At 36.5% G+C, this 20512-nt stretch overlaps 1 protein-coding gene across 1 annotated transcript in view; it reads right to left on the bottom strand.

The window, feature by feature from the left end:
- RERG (RAS like estrogen regulated growth inhibitor) overlaps nucleotides 1–20512 on the bottom strand; it is a 113776-nt gene that overhangs the window by 11641 nt on the left and 81623 nt on the right. Inside the window, exon 3 of the mRNA XM_021690541.1 lies at nucleotides 587–643. Within this exon, the coding sequence (XP_021546216.1) occupies nucleotides 587–643 (57 nt within the window). The remainder of the gene's footprint in view (nucleotides 1–586; nucleotides 644–20512) is intronic.

The raw sequence follows: 20512 nt of genomic DNA, 5'->3' as shown, positions 1-20512 counted from the left end.
GATGATGACTAAGTGGGTATCTAGTAAGTACTCTGTTTTGGGCTATTCAAAAAGCCTTATGATTGCTTCATACATCAATATTATGCTGCTTTCAAGACCCACAGACACCAATTTTTGTTGCATCCTTTTTCTTTTTTTAAATAGGCTTTAATCAAACTCATTGGAGAGAAATATAGTTTATTCTTATGTTTTCCCAAAATCAGTATTTGGAAGGTTGATTTTCTTGGAATATTCCCCTCAGCATGCTAGTCTCTTCCACACCAGGTTAGCCTGGGCCACTGTGTCCTCCTTCTTCCACTAGAATGATGCTATATTTCCTGATGCGAGGGCATCGTGTTGTGCCCACTTCCTTCTTGGCTCTGGTTTAACCTGATTTCTTCCTCTATGCATGAAAATCGTGCATGGTTCTAAGCACAAGACAGCCTGAGAACATGTCCAGCTTCTTTAGGAACTTCTTTGTATGATTTGATAAGGCACTCCCCAAACAGCTGGTAGGTGCTTCAAAATGTTGCAACAGAAAATGTCATTGTCTCTTTTGGGTCATAAACTCTGACTGGAAAGGAGGAGGAAACAAAATCTGACCTACCAAGAGTGGGATCATATTCCCAGATGAACCGTTTGGTCAGGAATCTCACTACAAGAGCTGTGGAAAAAAAAAAAGAGCAACATTTCAAACAAATTTGTTAATTTCCTTATAGTTCTTATCCTTGTACAGAAAGAGAAATAGCCCAGACAACTATAGGGCTTTACATTTCTTGGCATATAAACCCAATGCATTTATTTATGTTTGTTCAGGTACTTTTTCAATTCATATGGTGGCCTAAAAACTGGTATAATATTTTAATGGTGCATTAATCAAAAAGTTAGATTTGTTCCTTTAGTTACAGGGTTAAAACAAACAAAAGACATCACAATGTGAAAATGCTCACATATAACATTTTTAGCAAAACAATGAATTTGGATATAAAGTATCACAAAACAGTTGTCTAAAGTTTGAATATTGGTAAACAATTAACAACAGAGAGTTGAAAACATGGTGATTTTTAACTGTAATGAAAAGATCACTAGCTGGTAATTTGTATTATCAAAAAAAACAGGTATGTAAGGGGAGCCTGGATGGCTCAGTCGGTTAAGCATCCGACTCCTGATTTCCACGTGGGTCATGATCTCAGGGTTGTGAGATCGAGCCCTGTCTGGGGCTCCATGTTCAGTGGGGGTCTGCTTGAGATTCTCTCCTTCTGCCCTTCCCCCACTCGTGTGCACACACATGCTCTCTCTAAATAAAGATATAAAATCTTTAAAAAAAAACCCAGATATTTAAAATTATGGATTTTATTAGTGACTCATTAAAGCTCATCAAAGGTGACACTGATGAAATAGTACAGTCAGAGGTAGGGTCTGGAACCACGTGAAACACTTTACTTGCATGATCTTCTCAACCCTTATTTCATCCCTATGAGGCAGATACTATGATTGTTCCCATTTTTCAAACAAGGAAACTGAGGCTCTGAATGCTCAGCAGATTTCACCGAGCTCACTTAGCTAGTTAGTGACCAAGTCAGGACTTGAGCCCAAGCAGTCTGTTTCCAAAGCCTGTGATTTAGCCATTGTTCTCCACTTAAATTTAAGGCCGGGCCATCCAGATACGATTTGACTGGAAGCCAGTGACAGAAGGGGAAATGTGTAATGCGTGGGCTCCACTGTCCTTAAAACCAGTGGGACACATGCTCAACATTTTCCCATGGGTGTATTGAAAACAGCGGCTTTTAACCTTCTTAAAAATATTCTTTTGGAAAGGGGTGTCACAGACACTTTGAAAATGGAATGAAAGCTTGGAATTTTCTCCCTGGTAAAATGTATATACACACATTTTGGCAGATAATTTCAGCAGGCTAATGAGCCCTCTGAAGACCTTCAGCGGTCTTCCTGGGATCCCACCGACCCTCACTAGAGATCCAATGTCCCCATCCAGCTGAATTCCTGAGACCAGACGAAATCCAGGTCTCCTACTCCTCCGCCATCTTGCTCCGCCTCCTAGAGATTCAATGTCTATCATATTCTATAGTTTTAAAATATCTATTATTAAGTATTTTTATTTTTACCAAAATTCCCTGTATATAGTAGGCTTAAGATACTCCTTGAAGAAATAGAACTAGTTAGTTGGAAGTTGTGATCAGTCTGTCCTCTGTTGCCACTGTAGGATCGACAGAAGTATATCACCCCTACCACAGTGTCTTATGAGACTGTGAGAGTTCATGGCGCAAATTGCAATGAGAACCTCATAAAACAGACCACAAACATATGTGGCTTGGCTGGAGAATGAAGTAGCAATGTTCTTTCTAATTACAGAGTGTGAGTCTGAATTGAAGCCAAATATTTGCAGTGCCTAAAGTAGCAAGGCCACTGACCCTATAATACTTCCCACAGTGAGTGTACTCATGGTTTTATCTACAATTTTCAGAGTCTGTCACTGTTCACTCTCTTGAGAATGCATTTTTTTTTTTTTGTAAGAAGCAGTAAGCAGTGGACAGATATTTTTCTGTTTTTAAATTAGCATGTTAGTAAACACAATTGCCAACAGTATTCAGAGTTCACCTTTTGTTAGAGTACGTAGTTTTTGGGGTTTTTTTAAGATTTTATTTATTTATTTGACAGAGAGAGACACTGCGAGAGAGGGAACACAAGCAGGGGGAGTGGGAGAGGGAGAAGCAGGCTTCCCGCCGAGCAGGGAGCCCGATGTGGGGCTCGATCCCAGGACCCTGGGATCATGACCTGAGCCAAAGGCAGACGCTTAACGACTGAGCCACCCAGGCGCCTCTAGAGTATGTAGTTTTAACTCTAAAAGTTTCACCCTGAAAAATGCATTTATCAGGCATCTTTAAGCAATAAGGTAGTAAAATTAATAAAGGTTCACATAATTGAAGTTTGAACTTCCCCAATTCTAAGACCATTTAAAGTTCAATTATTTCTCAAACAAATCTTTCTAAAATGTATTTGACACTCCATTGTCTTTCAAAACTAGGTATACTGAATAAAACTGAATCTTTTTAAAATGTCCCGATCTTAGTTAACAACCTGGATTAGCGTCCTGTGCAGTTACTCAGTAGTACTTCAAGAAGCCATAGAATGGTTGAGGCAACACGATTCTAGAATGCTAGGGCTTTAAATAGTTTAACTTTTGAATATACATATTCATACACACATACACATACCTTTGTATGGGGCAGAAGGAGAGGGAGAGGGAGAAGCAGACTCCCCGCTGAGTAGGGAGTCTGACTTGGGGCTCAATCCCAGGACCCCAGCTCCTAAGGAAGCTGTCCTATGAATATACACAGGATTCTGGTGACCTTTGAGATGTCATGTTTGTTATTGAGAAGTTGTTCTTGTTTACTGCTGGGTTATTGGCTCAGGTTCAGAGAGCCACCTTCCAATGGGGCAATGTTGCTGGGCTTTATCAATGAAATCAATCTAAACACTCCTAGTATTTTTTTTAAGAGATGCACATTATTATAGGATGGTTATTTTAACCATAGGATCATACTTTTAAAAAAAAATCAGTCTATTTTTTTTTTAAGATTTATTTATTTATTTGAGACAGCACGAGCAGAGGGAGAGAGAGACAAGCAGTCTCCCCACTGAGTGGGGAGTCTGATGCAGAGGTCAATCCCAGGACCCTGAGATCATGACCTGAGCCGAAGTCAAGAGTCGGATTTGTAACCGACTGAGCCACCCAGGCGCCCGAAATTCAGTCTATTTCAAATGCAGTAAAAAAACATCAAAACCACATTGAAAAATTGATGTGCTTTATGTTTATTCTTGAAAGACATGCTTTTATCTCTCTCACACATAGATTATTCATGGAAAAGACAAACGCATTGTCTATATTTTTAAGTTTTCAAAAATATTTTAATTTAAAATTAGTAAAGAACGAAAATAACTTTACATCTGTGGAAGTGGTATCTGTTAAAGGCTCTGTTACTTACACCGTGTCTGAGGTGCTTATTGACATTCACCATTTACTGAGGGAACCATAAAACCTTAGTATTATTTACCCACAAATTTGATTATAATTTTATTAGGAAATATAACTTTCGTAGGGGATATATCTTGCCATGTCTCCCCTCCTCTGCCACTACCACTCACATCACATGGTTTCACCTGTCAACGATAATACAGTGCTTCCTCAGTGGGGTCCCTCCTTCAGCTGCACCCCAACAACTCCCTCAAACTATTCTTCACGCAGCAGCCAATGTCTCTGTTAAAACTTAAACCACCTCATGCCACATCTTTTCCTCAAATTCTCCCTGACCTCATCTCATTGAATAAATATTTTTCGAGTGTCTATTTTGTATCGGGTTCTGTTTTGGGGTTTGGAATAATCCAGCAAACAATTCAAAGATCTCTGACCTTACAGAGTTTCTATTCTCCTAGGAGGAGACAGATAAAACAGAAAAAGAAGAAAGAAGAAATATAATACATTAGAGGTGATAAGTGCTATGGGATAAAAGAAGTGGAACAAGATAAGGGGATTTGGCATTGGGGGATGAAGGTGTAAGAGTTACTATTTAAGATAGGGTGACCAAGATAACCCTCATTGAAAAGGTGGTGTAAAAAACAGATGAGAGACGATCCCTGGGGGGAACAGTGTTTGAGGGAGAGGGGATAGCCAATGCAAAGGCCCTAAAGCAGGAATGTGTGCTTGATATGGTCAGGAAACAATAAGCAAGCCTGTGTGGCTAAATCAGAATGAGTAATAATGAGTATAGTAGGAGATGAGGTCATTTCCTGCCACTCCCCTAGCCATGAGTTCCATAAATCTACTACTACTTCTACTACTGTTAATATCAACACCACCACCACCACTAATAATAATAATAATAAAAACAACTGAAATGCTATTATTATTATTATTATTTTACTTGATTCTTTAGAATGTATGTTCGTGAGTGCATTACATTTGTTTAATTTATCACTGTCTTCTAGTATCTGGAACAGTGTCTGGCACATAGTAGACTGCAAAATACTTGTGGAATAGATGAAAAGGATACATCAATCCATGTCACAGCTCACTCTTCTTAGCAGTTAAATAATAAGCAGGCATTGAGAGAAGCAGGAGCACAAACAATGCAAGAGAATTCACAACAGAACCATGCCACATTTCCATAGCTTTTTCTTGAAAGGTTATATAAATATATATTCTGAAATGCCTTCTAACGGGTATTTCATAGTCCTCCTACAAATTATACTTCTGTAGTTTATTTAATTGGGTAATGCAAAATTGATTTAATTTTCTTTTGAATACCTGTCCTCTCCATCCCAACTATCCTGAGCAAAGGTTTTCTTTCGAGGTAAAATGGTGGCATTGGTAACCTTTACTTTCACTAGCAGGCTGATGTAAGACCTTGTTTTTCCTGAAGTTTTGAGGTCTGACATATTTTATTGGTTGCAGGTAAGTTTCTGCCTTCTGAAATATCTTATTTTCTTCCCATTGCCTTGAAAACCTACCCTTCCACTAAATAAGCCAAACATGTCTAAAAGTTAATCTAGAGAAGAACATTTTGCTGAACATATTACCTACTTGAAAAATTCTTCATTATATGTGGTTTATTTTTTATATTACTGGAACTGAATTCCATGATTATCTATGAAACCTGGTTTCTAACAAAATGGAAAATTCACTAAGTAGAGTTTAATCCAAGGAAATATTATTCAGTGTGACATCAATGTAATAATTCAATAGGATAATATTTCATTTATAAGCAAATGCTAAAAGGCAACATTTCTACATTACAATAGTTATGTCATTTTAAAAAAGTAACAAGTCTGGGCTAGTTATTCAAAATAATTTCTGATGCCATTATCAAGATGAGGAAAACATCAAAAGTACCAACTGTAATGATCAAAATAATATTTTAAAATGAAAATTGATTGGATGGAATCTGTACAGCAAATCAACTTTTAGAAAGAAACGAATTTTTCAAGGTAAATGAAAACTAACACACATGATAGTCTTAAAAAATTTTTTAAATATACTCAGGAGAGATTCCGACAGAACTTTCAAATGTTATTAAAACAATTCTTGTGATGCCACTATTTTTCACTTATAGTTTATGAAATAACATGAAATAACCTGATTAACAATGTTTATAATACAGTTGTTTTATAGAGCCTTCAGCATGTATGACCTCCTAAATATTTGTGATTATTGTTCTTCTCTATAGGTCTCTTAAAGAAGTATCCTTAATGAAATAATCTAGTCCTTTTGTCTGAAGGGAACTCTCCTGACTGATGTGTATTGAATGCTCTAGCATTTAGAGCAGGTTCCAATGACCTGTCCTCTTCAAACTTCGCCTTTCTCATCTATCATGTATGGATAGCAATACCACCCTGTGGCTCAGATTCGATTCCCTTGCTTCCCCTGATCCTCATACACCTCTGCCATCTGAATTTCAATCACTTCCTGTAGCACTGCTGATGCTTACATCAGTCCTCCAGATTGCTTGTGCTACTTAATATCATGCACGTTCATCTCTTCATGCATCTAATCATGTTGTTCCTGCTGCCTTGAAGGTCTTTATCCAACTAATAAAATCCTAATCATCCTTCAAAATCTAGTTCAAATATAACCTCCTTTGTGAAACCCTTCTTTTTCGTTCTGTATCAATTAGCTATTGCTGTTGAACAAATATATCCCCAAACTCAGCAGCATGCAACAACGAGCATTTATTATGGGAAAATTATAATGTGCTTATGGAACTATGGTCAACTGATTGTTCTGGAAAAAGCCAGCTAACGGTGTTTAAAATGGCCAGTTCAGATTTTTTTGGGATAGGAAAAGAATTTCTGTTTCAATTAAGAGTAGTTCAAAGAACACTGTTCTCTCTCTCTCTCTCTTTTTTTTTTTTAAAGATTTTATTTATTTAGTTGAGAGAGTGAAAGAGAGAGAGAGAGAGCACGAGCAGGGGGAGCAGCAGAGGGAGAAGGAGAAGCAGACTCCCTACTGAGCAGGGAGCCCGACGTGGGGCTGGATCCCAGGACCCCGGGATCATGACCTGAGCTGAAGGCAGATGCTTAACTGACTGAGCCACCCAGGCGCCCCAAAGAACACTGTTCTTCACCTGAATTCCTTTTGAATTCTGCCTGTAATCCTGGTTCACACACCCGGTGAAAACCCTTGATTTAATATATGCTCAAAGATGGTGCTTGTTTTCTCCTACATTCATATCATAATGAAAAGCTATTATGAATATGTATTAAGTGATATGTATGGTTTTCAGTCTGAAACCTGCAGGACCTTCATAAAAAATACATAGTTACTTTTAAGTTGTAAGAACTTATCTCAAAGTGTAGCTTTGAGATAGTCTTTAATGACTTTCCACTGACAGTCTGCTAAGTTCAGAACAATTATGTCGCAAAGAGTTTCAATTACTCTGTGAAAAACAAACAACTATTTTTGTTATGGGGAAAGAAGGCAAATGTGCATAATACTAGCACAATCAGTCCACGATGGGTTGTTAGTATACTCACAGCTTGTTATCCAAATTATTTTTCTATTTTTTTTACATTTTTCAATGTTTAATAGGATTCTTAAAGCTTGAAAATTACGTGAAGACATTATAATAAATGTACACAGTATCTTAAATGTGAAACTTCTCTAAATCAGGCTGCAGAGTAGCTCTTTTCCCCTCTTCTCCCCTTTTCCGTTACAGAATTTACAGTGTAACTACTTGGCCTGCAGAGAAGAGGAGGCAGTGGGGTGTCATCCCAAGCCCCACATGGGTGGCCAAATCAACATTAAATGGCTTTCGGTTTGAAGTTTATGAACTATAGGTAAAATGTCGCAATAAATAAGTATTTGAAAAATAATAAAAAAGAAGGATGAGAGAGTTTCATACCACTTGGGAACTGTTTTCTCCCTAAACACATCAATTTAAGCAGTATCATAAAAATTAGAGTGGGAAAGCATTTAAAAATAAATGCAGTATTATTAGTATTGCTATCCACCTTCATTTAGTGAGTGTGTGCTGTTAGGTCAGGTGCTATGTGCTCTCTTTATATACACAGTTGATCCTTGAACAACACAGGTTTGAACTGTGTGGGTCCATTTATATGCACACTTTTTCTTTTCTTTTCTTTTTTTAAGATTTTATTTATTTGACAGAGAGAGAAAGCGAGCACAAGCAAGGGGAGCAGCAGACCAAGGGAGGAGCAGGCTCCCCGCTGAGCACGGAGCCCGATGTGGGGCTCGATCCCAGGACCCTGGGATCATGACCTGAGCCGAAGGCAGCCGCTTAACTGACTGAGCCACCCAGGCGCCCCAATATATGCACATTTTTTTCAATAAATACAGTACAGTACCATAAATATATTTTCTTTTCGTCACAATTTTCTTTTCTCTAGTTTACTTTATTGTAAGAATACAACACCTAATACATAACATACAAAATATGTGTTAATTGACTATTAATGGTACTGGTAAAGCTTCCGGTCAACAGTAAGCTATTACTTAAGTTTTGGGAGAGTCAAAAGTTAAACATGGATTTTCAACTGCACGGGAGGTTGGTGTCCTTCACCCCTGCATTTTTCAAGGGCCAACTGTACATCTTTACCCTTCATTGCCCTATAGCACAGAATATATGTATATGTGTATACATATGCCCTTGTATATGTATCTGTGTGCATCAGTGAAGAAATTGAAGCTCAGATTATTTACATTTCTTCCTGAAATACATGCCCACCTTTCAGTGCCTCACCCTGACTCATTTAGTGGAATCCCCCCTTTCTATAGGTGAGGAATTTGTCATCAGATAGCTGATGAGTCCTGCTGATATACTCCTCAATGGCTACTAAACTCTTATTTGGAAAAATTTGGGGTTGAAAATTATATGTACTTTACATATAGGGTGCATTTTGAAGAAAATATGTTGTGTAGTCACAAACACTGCTTTCAATGCAAAAGAAAATAATTAAAACCCTGGTACAAAATAAATCCTGAAATGTCTCTAGGAAAAAAGTGACTTTCCAGACATAAGCTCCTGAACATTCATGAGTTTCTTTTATTTTCTCCATGTGGAGCACTAACACTGTTCTTTTCATTCTGTAATCAATGGTGTATAAAAACATACACAAGACAATGTAGTCATCCTCATGATACGATTTTGCTTCATCATTTTAAAGTCATTGACTGTTTCTCTAAGGTGTCTTTTAGAGTTCATTATTATTATTTTAAATAAAATGCAGGGATCTTAACTTCTTTTGGGCACTCCATAAATACTTTCAGGCTCATTTCTTTTCTTTTTTTTTTTTTTTTAAAGATTTTATTTATTTAACAGAGAGAGAGCGAGGGCAGGAACACAAGCAGGGGGAGAGGGAGAGGGAGAAGCAGGCTTCCCGCTGAGCAGGGAGCCCGATGTGGGACTCGATCCCAGGACCCTGGGATCATGACCTGAGCCAAAGGCAGACGCTCAATGACTGAGCCACCCAGGCGCCCTCATTTCTTTTTTAAAACTTTGCACCCTTGCAAGTCCAAAAAAGCTAAACCTAGTCAGCATATTAAGTAGGTGATATAGAACTAAATCAAAGAAAGAGGAAAAGAAAGAGGTACTTAGAATGGAATAGACTCATCGATGGAGTTACAATTCATCACATAGCACTTCTTTTTTTTTTTCATTGTTCAAAATTTATTTGGCATTTTAGTTGGTCTGACACTTAGGATAGTTGGTTGCATTGTCTTTTTACATTATATGGCCATGTATACTATATTCTGACATACATGGTACACAAAATAAGATCCTTTAGGACAGTTATGCATAATACATGCAATACTGAATTTATACATTGGATCCCAGGACGTCATCACATAGCATTTCCATCTGTGGTTAAGTAGTGAAGCACCACCTCCCCTTTAAAGTCTTCCCTGGCCTTCCCAAGCCATGAATCACTACCTTTCAGCCATCAAATTGTCATGTGTTTCTTCTCTATTGTAAAACATGTACGATTGTCTTGTAAACATGAATTTACATTCCTGTATGTCTTACAGATTCTGAGGTTGTAGATTAAGCCTTGTTCATCTTTATCTCCAGTGGCTGGCACACTACCCGATACATGACATGTGCTCAGTAAATATTTGAGAAATAAATGAGAAAGCAATAAAAAACTAGATAAATTACTTGGCTCCCATATTACCAGTGTACCCAGGTCTATACTCCAGGGTGTCTTTATTATTTAAAAACATGTTCTTTAAAGTAACTTCCATTGAATATATATTACCACTTCTCAGGTTCAGTGCCTCGTTCAGATGTCCATTGCAAACCTGACGGACTGAGAAGGCAGGATCCACCATGCCTCTTCTCCTCAGCCAGAGAAGAACCATGATCCCCGATCTCATACTAATAGCAGCCTTAGGTTTAATTCCAACACTGCAGTGGTAAAAAGCTTCACAGAAGTAAAAATAAGTGAACTTACAAAAATAGAGGGAATTGTACTATTTGTGGAGATAGTTATTGATGAATAAATTAAATTTGTGGAGACTCCATTTATTAATGATATTAGTTGTTGGATTAAAAGTGTATATACTCTTAAAAAGTATCTTTAGGGAGGTTTTAGTTATGTTTTAACTAAAAACATGAATGGGAATTCTGGAACGCTAAATATCAGAAGGGGAGTTTGTACTGAATCCTGGCTACAAGCTTATTTATTTCTCAAAACATGCTTAAAGGTAGGAATTAATGCTTCTATTTTACATGTAAGAAACCTGAACTGAAAAGTAAATAAACTTGTGTATTTTACAAAGCAGTGAAGTGACAGACTGAGATTAAACCCAGGTTTGTTTACTTTAAACCTTCAATACACACCACTGTATTTTAATATTTCTATGGATATGATATAATTCTGAATGGTTGACATTGTTTTCCAGATGAGCATGCTTCTTAAGGAGAGGCATGCTTTGAAAAAGCACATTTTTTTATTCATCACTAGATTTTTTCATCCTTAGTGGAGGGAATATCCATGACCAGAAACCATGGCAACACAGAAAGAGAATATGAATTTCAAAAAGGAAACTCTTATATAAATATGATTTTTGTTTTTCTCTTGAGCAAATCCTTAAGGATGCAGCAAAGGAGGAAAAGAAGTGTTTAATGATACAGACGTAAAGTAGAATGTGATTAGCAACTGTTTGCTTAGTGGTTTCCTCAGACACTAGCAAGTTCATTCTTTCAACAACAAAAAAACAGAAAGTCAGGAACCATTTTAGGCAATGAAGGAAACAGTGAAGAAAATAAGATACAGTTTCTATTCTCGAGGAGATGAGAGTCTGTGGCTTTACGTGTTTCAGGAAAAATAAAAAGATCCACTGGTAGAATATTATCTAATTTAAGTCCTGTTATGATGTCTGGGTAAAAGAAGGAAAGCCAGATGGAGATGAGTCCAACCAACTTTAGTGCCTCAGAGAAAAAGAAAAAAAAAAACCAAACTTGTGTTTTCTGGAAGAGAGAATGTAACAGACAAAATCCATGTAGTATGTATAAAGCATCAAGCTTATAACTGCTTCTTTTCCATCTTAGAGACAGCAAACCAGAAGGTTTACCTAAAATATAAGAGGAAGTTCAGTTTCACCTTCTTCCCTTTATCACCTAGACTTCTATCATCCTCCTGTTAAATCAAGACTCCAAAAAAAAAAAAAAAAAAGACTCAAATCTCCCTATTCCCCCACCTCCTGAGTCCAATACTTCTGGTCCTTCATACCTTATTCCTGGGTCTTTCCTCAACCACCAACCCTCAAATTCATGTTCTTCTTTTTAGCAGTCCTCTCCTTTCTTGATTACTATAGCCTCCTCTAAGAAACATGGGAATTGTGCCTAAAATCAAAGTCAACTACAGAGATCTCAGCACTGAGCCTTGGTCTAGTAGGGTCACGTCACGTGGGGACCAGGACAGCTCTTTGAAGTTTTGGCTTAACAACTGTCAGTGATAGCTGAGACCAAGAATGTACAGTTTGGAATCTCAGGACCCATAGCGGGAAGGAGCTAAAAGCCCTTTCTGAACTATGGAGCTGGACTAAAAAGGAAATGTCAAAAAACTCCAGCAAACTGTGTGACTTAAAATGTCAGATCTTAAGGAGAGGGGCTCAGAGCAAAGACAGGTACACGGAATTCAGATTTCAAAAATACTGGTATCTAAATTTAATAATTTTCAAGCGCTTATTCATTTGTCTCTCATTAATTCTTTCACTTCTCCCCACTCCCCTATGAGTTCTACACACATCCATTTAATCAATAAATATTTATTGAGCACTGTGCTAGGCACCAAAGAAAACAAGACTGAAAGGATTCCCTAAGCAAGATATTAGAAATGACTTCATATTAGAGCTAAATTTTGAGCTGGGTCTTGGATGAGTTGAAGCTTGCAAATTTAGGAAGAGCATTTCAAGCAAAGAGGAATGTCCAAAGACCTAGACATGGAAGAGCCTGGTTTAGTTAGGAAACACATGTGGTTCAGGGTAGGTTAAGGGGTGTGAGGGTGGAGCTAGGTGGAGGGTAGGTTGTGAGGTTCTTCAGAAACTGGACTAGGAAGGTGCCCATATTTCACCTTGAAGAGCTTGGATTTTACTCTGAAGCCTATGAACAAACAGTGACCTGAGTAGGGGGATGGCTCAATATGAACTGGTTACCTATAGAAATTGTTCATTGATTAGCTGTAGAGAGTGAGGCAGAGAAATCAGTCCATATGGAATAAAAGTCTGGGGTAGCATTATTATTTGAGGCAGAATATAATGAGGAAATGATACAAGAGCAAGTGAGGGAAAAAAAAAAGCAAGTGAGGTTAGGCTTGAACATGTTGCACATGAGACATTAATGAGAACATCCAGATAGAGAAGTTCCTTCCATCCATCCATCCATCCATCCATCCTCTATCCTTCCATTCATCTACTCATCTAACACACATTCAAAATATATTCTTCCCAGACACTGCTTGACACTATCACATAGGCCGCTGACATCCTCCTCCTGAAGCTGGAGGAAGTGATCTTTGCCACAGTGACACTTTGGTAGTGACTAGTAAATGCAATGGGCATGGGTAAGATGTCCCACATAGGTAGTTTAAAGTAGGAAAAGAGGATTTAACACAAACCCTATATTCAGCCTTATCTCATGGTGATCTTTTTTGCTTCCTATGTTGTCCCCCACCTCAACTCCTCAAAATTTCTAGCTAAACTACAAAAATTAACAGATCAAGCCAAGAGATAAAAATTTGCTCATATAGCTGTAGTTTCTGAAGCAGTCCATCTTCCACTCCCACCTCCCCGCCGCCCCTTGCTCTACTCCCTATGAAGGTCAAAATAATTTGACATAAAAAAACACTTAAGCCATATAAAAACATAGAAATGGAGTAATTTAATGGAAATTTAAAGTTAATGCAATATAAAAGTGAGTATTTTGTAATGCCACAAGTTAAAATGAGAAGTAAATTAGTTCCAGATGGGTGTCTAGGGGTTGCTTTAAATTATTAGGTTTAAGCCTGAAAATTTTGACTTGTACTGCATTCTGACAAAAATATCACTCTGAGAGAGAGTTACAGAATAAATGTCAGTTCTCTTCACAAGGAATGTCTTGAGGATAAATGGTATAATCTTCAAGAAGTGTGAGGCAAACACTTGTCTCTGAAAACCTATCCTGGGAGTCTAGCTTCAGTGCATTCTAAGTCCTAAGAATTAGTAAGGTAAGGGTTAATTTGATATGATAACTGGGTTTTAGAATGACAAATGAGAATGGGAAAAATGGCAGAACCATGACTTGTCATTCCTAACATGTTTGATAGGGAGCAGAGGTTAGGGGATGCTTATAAAGAACATAAAATCAAAAAGGTTTTGTTTTAAATTTAAAAATGAACTTGTATGACTGAATAACAATAAATTCTTCCTGAATTTAAACTTAAAGTAGAAATAAGAGGAATTCAACTTGGGATATGGTAATCAACTGATTTGGCTTTGTCTTTTTTTTGTATAAAGGTTAATAAACCTAAAGCTATAGGTTCCATGCCCAAGAATTCAAGCCAGTTTTATATAAGTTGAAAATTATTATTCATTTTAACTATAAGTGATGCTTAAGAATTAAATTACTGGGGCACCTGGGTGGCTCAGTCGGTTAAGCGTCTGCCTTCAGCTCAGGTCATGATTCTGAGTTCCTGGGATCGAGCCCCACGTTGGGCTCTTTGCTCAGTGGGGAGCCTGCTTCTCCCTCTGCCTGCCACTCCCCCTGCTTGTGCGCTCACTCTCTCTGTCAAATAAATAAGTAAAATCTTTAAAAAAAAAAAAAAAGAATTAAATTACTAAGGGCACCTAGATGGCTTGGTGGGTTAAGCATCCAACTCTTGATTTCAGCTCAGGTCATGATCTCGGGGTCAGGGGATTGAGCACCATTGGGCTCTGCACTGGGTGTGGAGCCTGTTTAAGATTCTCTCTCTCACCCTCTGCTCCTCCCTCTCTCTCCCCTACCTTGCTTGCACGCTTTCTATCTAAAAAAAAATAACAAATTGCTCTATTTTTTAAACCAGAGTTTTTAACTTAATAGTTTGTAATTTATTATGTTTTTATTAAAAATAACATTTTGTACCAAGGCATTATATTTAAACAGAATTATCTGCACTGTATTGTGTATTTTTCTAAATTTTCAAGGAATTTGAATATAAAATTTGTATTTTTTAACTTTTACATTTTTTCTGAAAGAGGAAATACATATAGTGTTAATGTCTGAATTTTTCCTATGCTTATTTTGTTTGAGCATGTGAGAAACTGGCAACTGAAAACATTTGGACTTTGTTGGGACATAAAAGTGATTCAGAGTCATTAAGTATCCCAGAGAAGCAGAGGAATATCTCATATAATCCCCTTCTTTTATAAAGAACCAGGGAGTTTACCAGTTACTCTCCTCCTATATGCCCTCTGCCCCAGACTCGAGTTTGCTTCCTGCCTATATGGGCATGTATAGATTTAATAGGCTGTGGCTATGACTCTAGCCCAAAGGGGTTACCCCTAGCAATAGGGTGTCTCCATTTGCAGCCCTAACACCAATCCTACTGCTATCTTTATAGCCTCATTAAACAAAACCAAAAAAATGGAACTTAAAAAGTCACAGTGTGTATGGAGAACTAGAGAGGAATTGTGAGAGATTGGGCTGGAAAATTACCCACGTTCTGAAAAGTTGATAAGCCAAACTAAAAAATTTCAAATTATGCTTACAATGATGGGAAGCCATTAAATTATTATAAATACAAAGATGCCCTGATCATCTTTTTGTTTTATCAAGGACACTGCTGTTCCAGTGCCAACATGAACAAGGGGGATGCAGGCAAGGCTGGATAGAGACAGGAGAACCAAAAAGGGAGCAGTTCCAGTACTAAGAGAGAAAAAAAAAGCGTGAAACCAGATGGCTCCTCCTTCACTCCTACCCACTAGTCAATGTGTCAAGTCATCATTGGGATTATACAGTAGGTAGCCTTTTCAGTCTGACTTCTTTCACTTAGCAATAGGCATTTAAGTTTTTTCTATTTCATGTCCTGGCTCAAGAACTTATTTCTGTTTCTTGCTGAGTAATCCATTGTATACCACAGTTTGTTTATCTGGTCAGCAACAGAAGAACATCTTAGACGCTTCCAATTTTTGGCAATTATGTTTTGGCTGTAACCATTCATACGAGGGCATTGATGTAGACGTAAGTTATCAGATAGTTGGATAAATATGTAGGAGCACAATTGCTGGATTATGATAAGATTATATTTAACTTTATAAGAAACCGCAAAACTGTTTTCAAAGTGGCTGTACCGTTCTGCATTTCCACTAATAATGAATGAGAGTTTCTGTTGCTCTCTATTTTTGAAAGCATTTAATATTGTCCACTTTGTTTTGATTTTTAAAAAATTTTTGCCAAATAGGTATGCATTATTATCTCTTTGTTGATTTGTTTGTATGTTTGTTGCAATTCTCTAATGATACATGACATTAATAATCTTGTCATTTGATTTTTTTGCCATCCATATATCTTCTTTAGTAAGGTGTCTGTTCAGATCTTTGGCCCATTTTTAAAAAACAGATCAGTTATTTCTTAGATCAGTTTTAGATGTTCTGCCTATTTATCCCTTCCTCCCTCATAAATCCTGGCAATCACTAATCTTTTTCTTGTCTCTGTAGTTTTGCCTTTTTCCAGAATGTTATATAGTTGGAATCATAGAATATGTAGCCTTCTCAGGTGGCGTTTTTCACTTAGTAATACGCATTTACGGTTTTACCATGTCTTTTCATGGCTTTATATAGCATTTCTTTTTTGTACTGAATACTATTCCATTGTCTGGATGTAGCACAGTTTATTTATCCATTCAGTTATTTAAGGACATGTTGGTTGCTCCCAAATTTGGGGAATTTTGAGTAAAGTGGCTATAAACATTCATGTTTTTGTATGGACATAGGTTTTTAACTCACCTGGGGAAATACTAAGGAATGTGACTGCTGGATTGTATTGTAAGAGTATGTTTAGTTTTGTAAGAAACCATCAAACTATTTTCTAAAATAGCTGTATCATTTTGCATTCCCACCAATAGTGAATGAGAGTTCCTGTTGCTCCACATCCACATCAGCATTTGGTGTTGTCAGTGTTTTGATTTTGTCTATTCTAATAGTGTGTAATGGTATCTCATTGTCGTTTGCATTTTCAATTCTGTAATGACAGATGATGTGCAACATCTTATTATATACTCATTTGGCATCTGTATATCTTCTTTGGTGAGGTATCTATTCAGAGTATTCATTTTTTTATAACCAGGTTATTTTTCTTATTTTTGAGTTTTAAAAGTTCTTTGTATATTCTGGATAATTGTTCTTTATCAAAATATCTTTTGCAAATATTTTCTTCCAGTCTGTGGTTTGTCTTTTTGTTCTCTTGACAGTGTGTTTCTCAGAGCAGAAGTTTTTAATTTTGAAGAAGTTTGGTTTATCAGTTATATCTTTTATGGATCATGTCCTTGGTGGTATATCTAAAAAGTCACTGTGTTATCCTAGGTCACCTAATTTTTCTCTTGCATTATCTTCTATAAATTTTATAGTTTCGTATTTTTTATTGAGGTCTATGATCCGTTTTGACTTAATTTTTATGAAGAGTATAGGGTCTGTGTTAAGATTCATTTTTTTGCATGTGGATATCTGGTTGTTCTAGCACCATTTGTCGAAAAGACTATCCTTGCCTCATTGTATTGCCTTTGTTCCTTTGTCAAAGATACTTGACATTATTTATGTGGGTCTATTTCTGGTCTCTCTAGTCTGTTCCATAGATCTATGTGTCTGTTCTTTTGCCAATACCACATGGTCTTGATTACTGTGGCTTATAGAACATCTTGGGAAGTCAGGTACTGTCAGTCTTCCAACTTTGTTCCTCTCTTTCTATATTGTGTTGGCCCTTCCAGGGCTTTTGCCTCTCCATGTAGACTTCAGGATCAGTTTTTCTATATCCACAGGTTGAAAATGAGTGGCGAACCAGGGGTCATCCTATCCTTGTTCCTGATCTTAGTGGAGAAATTTCTAGTTTCTCACTATTAATTATAACATCAGCTGTAGGTTTTTCAGCTGTTCTTTATCAAATTGAGAAAGTTCCTCTCTAGTCCTAGTTTGCTAAGAGTTTTCATCATAAATGGGTGTTGGATTTTGCCAAATGCCTTTTTTATGTATCCGTTATTATGACCACGTCATTTTTCTTCTCTTGCCTGTTTATGTGATAGGATGAATACATTAACTGATTTTTGAAAGTTGAACTAGCTTGCATACTTGGGCTAAACTCCACTTGATTGTGGTATATAATTTTTTTGTAGATAACACCTCGTTGTTTTGGTTTTCTTATCCACTCTGACAATCTCTTTCAATTGGAGTATGGAGATCATTCACATTTAGAGTGACTACTTAAATAGCTGAATTAATATCTACCATGTTTCTAATCATTTTCTATCTGTTACAATTATTGTTTCTTTTTTCTTCTTCCCTCTTTCTCTGGCTTCTCTGGGTTTCACTGAGCAGTTTATATAATTCCATTTTTGCTCCTCTGTTAGCATATCAATTACTTCTTTTTAAGAAAATTTTAGTGTTTTTTTATAATTTGCAATATAAACTTACAACCAAGTCCACTTTAAAATAATACTATGCTGCTTCACGGGTAATGTGAGTTACTTTATATTAGGATATTCCCAATACCTCTCTTTCATCTCTTATAACATCACTGTCACTCATTTCACTTATCCATATGGTATAAATACCAATACATTGTTACCATTATTACTTTGAATAATAGTTATCTATTAGGTCAATTAAGAATTAGAAACATAAAAGTTTTTATTTTGCCTTCATTTATTTTTTCTGCAATACTTTTCCTTTTTTTATGTAAATCTGAGTTTTTGATCTATATCCTTTTCTTCTTCAGGAAGAACTTCTTTGAACATTTCTTAGGTAGGGCAGCTCAGCTAGTAATGAATTCTGTTAGTTTTTGTTTGAGACAATCTTCACTTCTTCACTTCTGAAGGATAATTTCTATTTCTATATCCTTTCTAATATAAAATTCTAGGTTGGTGGGTTTTTTTTTTTCTTTCAACATTTTAAATATTTCACTACATTCTCCTCTCACTTGGTTTCTGATGAGAAGTCAACTGTATACTCTTATACTTACTCCTCTACAGGTAAGATGACCCCACCCCATTCCAGTTTCTTTCAAGATATTCCCTTTGGTTTTTTCAAGATTGAGTATGATATGCCTATGTATGCTTTTTTTTTTTTTTTTTTTTGGTATTCACCCTGCTTGGTGTTCTCTGAGATTTTCGAAATTATAGTTTTGGTGTCTGTTACTAGTTTTGGAATATTCTTAGTCATTATCTCAAATATTTCTTCTGCTCCATTCTCTTTCTTTTCCTTATGGTATTCCAACTATATGCATTTTGTACCTTTTAGGATTATCCTACAGTTCTTAGATACTCTGTGTTTTTCTCTTCACATTTTAGCTTGGGAAATTTCCTTTGACATATGTGAAAGTTTACTGATTCTTTCCTCAGCTGTGTCCAGTCTACTGATGAATCTATCAAAGGCATTCATTTCTTTTACATAGTTTTCCATTTCCAGCATATTCTTTTTTTTTTTTTTTTAAGATTTTATTTATTTATTTGACAGAGAGAGAGACAGCGAGAGCAGGAAAACAAGCAGGGGGAGTGGGAGAGCGAGAAGCGGGCTTGCTGCCGAGCAGGGAGCCCAATGTGGGACTCGATCCCAGGACTCTGGGATCATGACCTGAGCCGAAGGCAGACGCCCAACGGCTGAGCCACCCAGGTGCCCCTCCAGCATATTCTTTGATTCATTCATAAAGTTTCCATCTCTGTTTACATTTTTAATCTATTCTTGCATGTTGTCTACAGTTCACGGAGAACAGTTCACAGTTCCATTAGTTTTTATCCAGGTAAGCTAATCTTGGCTGTGATTTTCAATATTTGCCTCTCTCCAGATTTTAAGATATGGTGGATTGCCCAGCAGCTTCACTTTTTTGGTCCAAAAAAAGTAATTGGTTTTGTTTGTTCAGCTCTCTTCTTGTTTTAAGGATAGGAGTGATGATTTAGAAACTCTTTACATTTCAGGGCTGAAATTGGAAGGTTGTCCAGCTTTTTTACATAATAAGTAGGCCTCAGAGCTCCTTCACCCTGTTGTTATTTCTGCCTCTTTAGTATTCTCTCACTCTTCTTCCAACTCAGCCATGCATTATCTTTATTCTAGCATTTTAAAATAATGTATTATTCACATATTTTTAAGTGTGCAATGTAAAGACAGATTTCACTGACCTACATCAACACCATAGGCTTGGAAACAGAACTCAACTGACAAGTATTTATTATTCCATCATTAGTATTATTTAGTTTATTTCTAACTTTTTCAAATTACTCATATTTACCCAAATTTACATATTGCACAAGAGTATTTAGTTGATAGATATTATTATATATATCATCACAAACTCTTGATTATTCTCCATTAATAAGTAAAAGTGTTTTCAAATTTTTTCATAGCCTCATAACCTTACATGTGTTATGTCTTAGCCTTAATAATCCCAGAGCCATTGATTTATTCAAATTGAAAAGTTATATTTCAGATTCAGTTTGCTAATCTTATCTTCTTTTCAACACAAATGACAAAAGCATATCTCTTGCTAGCAATTTCTCTAAGAGTAAATTGTCAGACAAAACCAAAATCTAACAGCTAAAAATTTATAGACACAGAGTAAAGTTTCCATGTCACTCACTAGAGTATTTAAAAAAAAGATTTCACTTTATACTTTATCTGTTTTGCTCCTTTGTTGTGAAATAAATTAATATAAAAGCTCACCAAATCATTGTCATGTTCATTTATTTATTACATACATGATCTTAAGATAAATATATGGTTGATAAGGCTCATGTGGTGTGATTTGAGTCTCAATTATGGATTATTGGTGGTGATTTATCA

Source organism: Neomonachus schauinslandi, chromosome 5, assembly GCF_002201575.2.
Source record: "Neomonachus schauinslandi chromosome 5, ASM220157v2, whole genome shotgun sequence".
Classification (NCBI taxonomy): Eukaryota; Metazoa; Chordata; class Mammalia; order Carnivora; family Phocidae; genus Neomonachus; species Neomonachus schauinslandi.
This window is presented reverse-complemented; position numbering and strand designations above follow the sequence as displayed.